Source organism: Astatotilapia calliptera, chromosome 10 (assembly GCF_964374335.1).
Source record: "Astatotilapia calliptera chromosome 10, fAstCal68.1, whole genome shotgun sequence".
In the NCBI taxonomy this organism is placed as follows: domain Eukaryota; kingdom Metazoa; phylum Chordata; class Actinopteri; order Cichliformes; family Cichlidae; genus Astatotilapia; species Astatotilapia calliptera.
Genome location: NC_137431.1, coordinates 32520867 through 32529631, shown reverse-complemented (window position 1 = coordinate 32529631; position 8765 = coordinate 32520867). Strand labels below are relative to the sequence as shown.

General features: G+C 41.8%; 1 protein-coding gene across 1 annotated transcript in view; it reads left to right on the top strand.

The window, feature by feature from the left end:
- The first annotated feature begins 2322 nt into the window (after nucleotides 1–2322).
- wwc1 (WW and C2 domain containing 1) overlaps nucleotides 2323–8765 on the top strand; it is a 44739-nt gene continuing 38296 nt past the window's right edge. Inside the window, exon 1 of the mRNA XM_026180984.2 lies at nucleotides 2323–3307. Within this exon, the coding sequence (XP_026036769.1) occupies nucleotides 3189–3307 (119 nt within the window). The 5' untranslated portion in view covers nucleotides 2323–3188. The remainder of the gene's footprint in view (nucleotides 3308–8765) is intronic.

The following is an 8765-nucleotide window of genomic DNA, read 5'->3' as shown; positions in this document are numbered from 1 at the left end:
AGCTCGCGCTCCACTGGTCTGAGTTACACCTGCAGTCCTGTGGAAGATGACATTATCTGCTCAGAAACACAGACGCATAAGTGTTTATAATAATGGAAATGGTCAAAGGCTCTGTTTTGGACCCTTTTGCTGTCACAGCTACTTTAACTCTTCTACAGGTTGTTGGACACATCCCTGTCCCTCACATAGTCCCCCCCCCCCCAAACCCCCCCCCCCCCCCAAACATGTCACATGATGATCATTATGAATTTAATGCCAGCAACTGCTGAGCAACAGAAAACTGTTGTTGAAGTTGTTTTATGCTAAAAAACAAAGAGAAATGAAAATAACTGTTGAGGTGAATTAAAAGCATGATTGGACATGAAGGACAGCTTCGCAGTTTTTACAGATAAATATAGGGAGGGTTTCAGCTCTCCGTGGAAGACTGTGCATAATTCATTCATAGTACATCAAGTCGTTAAGATTCAGAGAAATCTTCATACACAAGGTCAAAAACCAGGCTGTGAGCCTCAGGCCTTCAGGCAGCGCAGCACCAAAGACAGAAATGTGGTGATTCAGTGGCAGAAATCAATTTCTTAAAAACACGTCAGTGAACGCAGCTCATCACTGCGTCCTTCAGTTTCACTTGAATCCCTGTGAAGGAAAAACAGAAACAAGGCCGCGAGATAAACACTGAGCACACGCTTTGGTGACAGTGGGAAGGAAAAACTCCCTTTTAACAGGAAGAAACCTCCGGCAGAACCAGGCTCAGGGAGGGGCGGGGCCATCTGCTGCGACTGGTTGAGGGGAGGGGAGGGAGACAGGATAAAGAGATGCTTTGGAAAAGAGCCAGAAATTAATTATAACTGATGAATAAATAAGAGGTGTATAAAAACACAGTGAGTGAGGAAGATGCACCCAGTGCATCATGAGAAACCCTCAGTAGCCTAAGCCTAATGCAGCCATCCCCGTAACATCTGCACTACGAAGTAGTTTCACTCTTTGTTCTTGATGTTGGACTCTTGTTTGAAGAAATATCTGCACGATGGAAGAACCTGCAGGTGATGATAACCATCATCTCTCCCAACCTGTTCAGCACTGCGGAATATTGTCCTCCAGGGGGCGCTGTGGGCTTGAAAGTTTGGGCAGGTTAGGAGGTTTAACTGCTAACAAATAAGTGAATAACATTTAAACCAGGCTTTATGAATAAAACATTAATGTATGAGCCACAAAACTGAACAAAACTTTAAGTATCACCATAACTCGCAGCCTACAATGAAACTTTCTGTCAATAAAAATAATAAAAGTTGTAAATGTGGAGGTTTATCTGGGTATTTTTGTTATGTTTATTTGTTTGATTTAAATTTTTAGACCAAACAATAAAAAAATTTAAAAAGTACAAAACAGACAAAATATAACGTTTAAAATTTACCAATAATGATAATTATTGTTACTATTTATATAGTAATAATAAATAATAATCCATAAATATCCATATAATAAAAAAATGTAAAATGACATAGGTTAAGATAAGGACTTTTTTCAAAATTTTGAATGGATTCTTACTGTTGTAGTAGAATAAAAGTTTCAATCATAAATAAAATTATACCACAAACTATAGAATATGCATAAATGCATAATTTGCTATTTTTAAATATTAAATTAAGGTAGAACAGCAATGCTTCCATAAAAATAAAAATAATTTAATGAAAACTGAGTTACTGAGATTTGAAATTTTTATTTTTTAAGTTTTTGCTTTCAAAATACTTCACTTTGATTCAATTTACAGAGTAGATTTTATAGTTTCAGGTGGATTTTTGATCATTATTTTTAATCATGAAAGTTTGTCAGGAGCAAGATTTTGCAAAATCGGAACAGCTGTTTGAATAAAAACACAGCACGTGTGCATTTCTATTTTACTGTAGGTTTTATGGTAAGTTCCAAGTGTTTATTCTTAGTGAATTTTAATCTTGTTTGTTACTAACTTAACTCACATCTAGTTTTGATTGTTTTAGTTGTAACTTTTAACTAACGTTTAGCTATAGTTCACTGCAACATTCTCTTTTTTAACATAGATTTTTTTTAATTTTAGTGATATTTCAATACAATAACCAAAAGTATTTACATTTAATGTTTACCTTCACTATAGGCCTTTTACTATGTTGTGTTATTCATAGACCCCTGTATATTTTATTCTTCTTCCTGCTGCTATAAAACAATATTTTTCTCATGGTATCAGTAAAAGTATTTTTCGGAAATTGTTTTGCCCGGAAGTCTTATTTTGTGTCCTGGAGTTTGTCAACAAATATTTTATTTTGAAACCGGAAGTCGGGTTGAGCGGCTGCCGTTAGCTTGATCGGTTCGAGCGAAGTCATCGGGACCGAAGAAGACTTTACCGCCACCGCTGCCACTGCTGCAGTCTCCCTCTGCCCAGCTTTCACCGGAGGATTTTTACGGGATAACAGAGAAGTTCTTCGGCTATTTAGCGGATTTTAACGGCTGTGAATTCTCTCGGTACTTTTCTCCTTTCTCCAAGCGGCGGGCGGACTGTTCGCTGTCCCGCAGGCTGGAGGCTAGCGTCGGTTACTGCGGCTAAACATGGTGGCCTGTCGGCACGGAGAGGAGCCGAGCCCCAGCTCTGCGGGTTTGGGGGTGTTATAAGGGAACGCGAGGACGCTGGCTGCTGCTCCACCCTTTTCTAAGTCTGCGTTTTGTTCATCTGGAGGTTTCTACGGGGCTCCCCGTGTGTTTCCGTTAAACCCGAGCAGCAGTACCACCGGCGTCAGCAGGACCCCGTCCGTGTTCGGCGGAGCGTGGATAATCATCCCGAAAAAGTTCTTCCAGGCCGCCTCAAAGTTTGCCCGCGGACCTGGGAAACTCCAGACCGTCCTGGACACTCCTCCAGCTGCTGTGTTTACGTTACGGATACTTTGAGGCTCTCAAACCGGGATGAATTGTTGCACAAGTGCAGCCTGATGAAACAGTTTGTTTTACCCCCTTCCTCCTCCTCCTCCTCCTCCTCCTGTTCAGGGTCTGATTGTTAATCTGAGGATTATTATGGATTTTTACCATGGCCTAATCCAGCCAGACTCTGAATTTGGGGACTAACTGCAGATGTAGAGTCTGACTGTGATGGTGATGATGATGATGGTATCTCTTCGCGATGATTCTGAGTAGAGAGGAGTTCATTACATGGAGACTCGCCTGACATGCCGAGGAAGGAGTTGCCACTACCTGACGGTTGGGAGGAAGCCAGAGACTTTGATGGCAAAGTTTACTACATTGACCACATTAACCAGTGCACGAGCTGGATCGACCCCAGAGACAGGTAGGACTGCGCGAGGACAGGTGCCGTCGACCTTTGACCTCTGGCAGATAGTCAAAGCACATACATGTAAATACATGATGTGTTAAAGGCTCCATTCATGCGGTAAACGAGGAGGTGTGAGCCTTTTAGCCCAAACATCGTTGTCTGTTCATGAAGTCAACACAGAGTTCCACACCATGTTTGCACTGAAGTACCTTGATATGGATTTAATGTGCAATATTTAAACCTGACGTATATGACGAATATTTAAACCAATATTTAAACCTGAGGCTTTTTTATTTAGGGAGCTGTCGCAGGTAAAAGCCAGTCACACTAATCCCAGTAATGCCTGATTTTAGGGACCTTGTTCCCAGTTTTCTGGCAGGTTTATTTGTTTATTAAGTTATTTGATAAGACATCATAGTAAAATCAGTGGTAGCAGGTGATGGAGGAGAGTTGGTATGAACCTTCCAATAAAAGAGTTGCCCAGTGGCTGGCCAACAGCTAGAGACCTCTGATTGGTTGGAGAGTGGTTGCTGGTTGGTGCCTGGTTTTAAATTGGTTGCAAAGAGGGTGCTGCACCAAAATCCTCCTTGGGATTGCTTTGGTGGCTCACAGGTTGCTTTGATCACCTTTAGTTTGCTTGGAGGACGCCCACTCATTTGGAAACGCTCACCAACTAACCACCAAGCAATTGCATACAACCTCCCAAAACTACTCGCCAACTGGTCGGGAATACTTTATTTTTCCCTAGCGACTTTTGGTTACCAGGGAAACACTGACCAGTCAGTTTCACAGCAACCACTCACAGCTGGATGGTGGAATACTTGTTATTCCCTAGCAACGGTGGTTGCCGGGTAGTCTCCAGCTGGTGTGACTGAGGCGTGAATGAAATGGGTAGCTGCTGGAGTCAAGGTGGGTGAAACAGAAGGTGATGGCTACCTGATGAATCAGCCTCACAGGTGTGCACAGTAATCAATTAATTGCAGTGAAAGCCAATCACCTGTATGAATTATTATCTGTAAATTAGAGTGAATGCATTTTATGTACATATATATATATATATATATATATATATATATATATATATATATATATATATATATATATATATATATATATATATATATATTAGGGGTGCAACGATACACAAAATTCACGGTTCGGTTCGATACTTTGGTGTCACGGTTCGATATTTTTTCGATACAAAAAAAATGTTCATGCCTTTTTAATTTGTCATTTATTAAAATTATAAATATATATTTTAACTCAAAATTACAGTTTTTAAATTTAACCCTAACCCTTGTGCGTGTTTTTTATTTTGACAGCGAATGCGCACCTGCGGACCACTTATGTGCAGCCCTGGTTATTTAGCTCGTCATATTGCAGCCACAGAAATTCTTTTGTCCATGAAACTATAAAGCTGCACTTTCTTTTTGCCTTATAGTCTGATTTGTCATAACTTCTCCGTTTTGTGGTAAGCTTTTCTTTGGCTGTCACTTCTTCACCCCGACCTGTCTTATTTGGCTCAGCAGAACTAAAATATATATCTGTCTGTGAAGGTTCTCAGTCATCCAGGTCATCGTAGTCAAATATATATGCTGCTGCTTTTACACACGCACTCACATAAGCTCAGCGATTCTCTGCGCGATCAACCTCTCACATGTTTAAGCTGCGGGAGATTTCACTTGTCATGTTTGCATAGTAAGCTAACGATTAATAAGACGATGTCAGAGGAATTGGTGCACAAATTATCATCACTCACAGATCAGTGCTGTCGCTCTCTATACACAGTTCGCATGATTGCAAAGTGAAAGCAAACAACAAGCGCAAATTCAAACGCGATTTCAATATGTCACATATTGACAGTGGCTCACCGATGCCAATGACATAATTACCCAGCTACATTTCCGAAAGAATGCAAAAGCATTGACATTAGAGCTGCCACAAACGATTATTTTGATAGTCGACTAGTCACCGATTATTTTTGCGATTAGTCGACTAATCAGATCATCATCCATTGGACGTAAAACTACAGCTTATTGCACCAGCAGCATCTGCTCTTATATAACTATCATTAGCTTACAGCTTTAAGTGTTTAAGGTATGTGCTAACTAAAAATAAAGACAAGATGATAGTTTATTAAATTTTAATGAAATTTGCAGATTGTTTCAGTGAAGTTTAATAAACTCCTTGCTATCTAAAATATAGCAGGACACCGGAGTAAATTCTCGAGCATCTCACACTTCTGATAATCAGCTGTCTGCTTGACGTTTATTCAGCTGTGTAAAAACTATAACTTTAATCTCAGCCAAACCGATTTACTCAGGAACAAATAAAATACTAAAAAAAAGCCAAACAATAACATTTTTAAGTTATCTAAGTGACTCATATATCATGTTTAACCTGAGTAGCGAAAGACGGCAGTGGGTTTGAAAACGATTTGCCGGGAGTCCGCTGGGCTCTAGTGAGCCTAGCCCCCGGCTAGCTATCGAGCTAGTGGGTAACAGACGTCTCCGAAAACGTCGGAGCGCTTTTGAAAATATGTGGTGTCTTGATAAACTGAGCAGATATTTGAGGTTTACACAGCTACATTCTCGCCTGAAAATATGTTAAACGTTTATTTTGTGACCCAGAAAGAATAATACGAGTAATATTAAAACTAACTAACTGCCGCCATTGTTGGAAACTGAGCTGGGCTGCGCTATGAATTCTGGGACACAGCTTCTTCTTCTTTGGGGTTTAACGGCAGCTGGCATCCTTGTACATGCAGTGCTGCCATCTTCTGTTTCAGTCCGTTATTACACTCTTAAATCCTGCTACTCATTCCTGCGTCTTTTGGGATCTTACAAAGCTTCAAACGACACGTCGACTATTAAATCAGTCGTCGACGATTTTGATAGTCGACTAATCGTGGCAGCCCTAATTGACATATATTTTTCCTTCCTACAATAGCCCGACGGGCAGGGCAGAGATAGATTTTGGTACCTCGACTGAAAAAATCGCTAGCCCCGGGACGTTGGGCTAGCGATATTGCGAGCCCTGTATCTGATTGAGGAATCACTCATCTTTGGAAAAGAGAGTTTATTACAGAGAAATGTCTCTTTCCAAAATAAAAGCTATACTATCCGCTTCTTCTGGGCTATATTCTCAGCAGCATATTAAACAGCTGTCTAAATGACTCGGCTAAAGTTAGTAGCATGCTTGCTTGTTTTTTTTCTGCTTCCACTTGTCTTTGCACTAGGATGATGTCGGAGTAAATGTGCAGTTATATTCGTTGTGTTCCCACTAGTGCTTTCAGGTTAATCTCGTTGAAATGACCTTAACGCCACAACACGGCAAATCTCCGTTAACGAGCTACCGCCGATCGCCCCGTGCATGGGGCTAGACGGCCAACACGTTAACAAGCTAACTGCGCTAACACACTAGCTCCCACCCATGTAATTGAGCATTGCATGGCACATCCAACATACTGTTTTACTTTAGTCCATGACTCGCTTACCTTCAGGGTCATACGTCACATGAAAACCAAAATAATTCCAAACGCCAGATCTGAATGAGGGTGGGGGAGGTCCATGTTACAAGGAGAGCTTAACTTCTGTCTCGCTAGCTTGCCCTGCTCCTTCTGACGATGCTGTCTGTGTTGAGCGCTCAGTGAATCTGCATTCGACTACTCCGCCTAGGCTGCACTGTCGACCCTACGCGGAGTAGTCGAACGCAGATCCACTGAGCGCTCAACACAGACAGCATCGTCAGAAGGAAAGTTGATAAAAGAAATTACAAATTTTGTATTGCTCGATACATATGCGTACCGAACCGAAAGCACTGTATCGAACGGTTCAATATCGATACGAATATCGTTGCACCCCTAATATATAAATATATATATATATATATATATCGAAGAATCCATAGGTCCCTCATCCTATTCATGTAGTGGTTAAACTACACGCCTTTGGAACAGAGGATCGCAAGTTCGATTCCTGCCTGGGGCGTCTGTATCCAGTAAGGGTCCTAAGGCTAGACCCCCTATGCTAAGCAAGCCTACCGCAGACATGAGCGAGACAGATAAATATGAAGGCATGCCGGCTCGGACGTCGCCCGGATCAACAAGGTCCGCGTCAGGTGTTGAGGAACCAGGGCACCCTGACGAAAAGTGGGCTACTGGAACAAGAAGGCATCGGTGGGCAAGGGACGAAAACAGGGCGTTGTTGGAATGCTACTACGCAAGTAACCCCGGCGGAAGGGGCTACATGAATATCGGAGCACTAGGTGCGGTGACTCCCAAGCTAGGCGAGTGGCTCCAGCAGATCCCAGAAGAGCGCAGTCCTGGGAACAGCTAAGATACTGCGCAGGACCCTCAAGCTCCCAGGCCTCTGGTAGAGGACCCGAGCTTGAAGGATAAACCGCCCGCAGGGGCGTGCTGGGTGTTTTTATATATATATATATATATATATATATATATACACACACTTTGATAAGTATGGGAAAAGTTCATTTTTACCCTGTAATCATGCTTTTATTGCTGCAGTGAGGCAGCTGGAAGCTAGTGAAGTATTTTGAGCTCTTGGCAGCCTGAACATGTTCATTTATTAATGTTTAATCAGACCACCTAGACTGCTCTTAAATAACTTTTTAGCAACGTTATTATTTTTGGCTTCTGGATGGTGTGTCATTTTGTGTTTGTAGTAGATGATTTTTGATATCTTGCTAATGATTAAACGGGTCAGTAATGAACAGCTAGTCCAGTGAGGTTCCTCCAAATAACTCACTCCAAATACCTGTTTACCTCTGCGTGAGGAATCATTCCTTCTCTCGGGAATAATCTGAGAATGGAACCTTGAGCTGAGTGTGTCACAGAGCAGAAAGCCTCCTTCAGTTTGTTAACCTGTCATAAAACCTTGGGTATCTCATAGCTCAGGATGCCAGAGGTGCTTTCTTGTTTGCTCATTTACATTCCTGCTGTCAGGCGTGGAGGTGTGTTACCTGTTCTTTTCTCCTCTCTCGTAGAAACCATTAGTGTAATAGGCTTAAAGAGGCGAGCGTGACAACGACTCGCATGTTCAGCTCACCACAGCGCAGAGGGGAGGGTGGGTTTATACAGGGTTTTTCAGTCTTACCAGTCACTTAAGACCCCTCAGACTTTGACACTGTGTCTGAGAAGTGGTCGTGCTTCCAGCTGTTAGATTAAAATGAGGATGATTCCATCTTTGAACGTCTGCCCGTTTTTCTTAATCAAGAACATTTGACTCCCAGAATAATTCCAAACCTCTGATAAAGTTTCCTGTAAGTAAACGGACTCAGAAAATGCCTCTGGGGTGAGGGGGCTGACTCTGCATGGTTCCTGATTCGTCAGAAGTCTGTTTCACCGCATTTAACAGAAATCTTCACATTTTTCCCACAATTTCCAAGCATGTGATATTCCAGGAATGTCTGCTATGTTTCAGTAAAAACTCCGGTGAATAAAACAGTTTGAAAA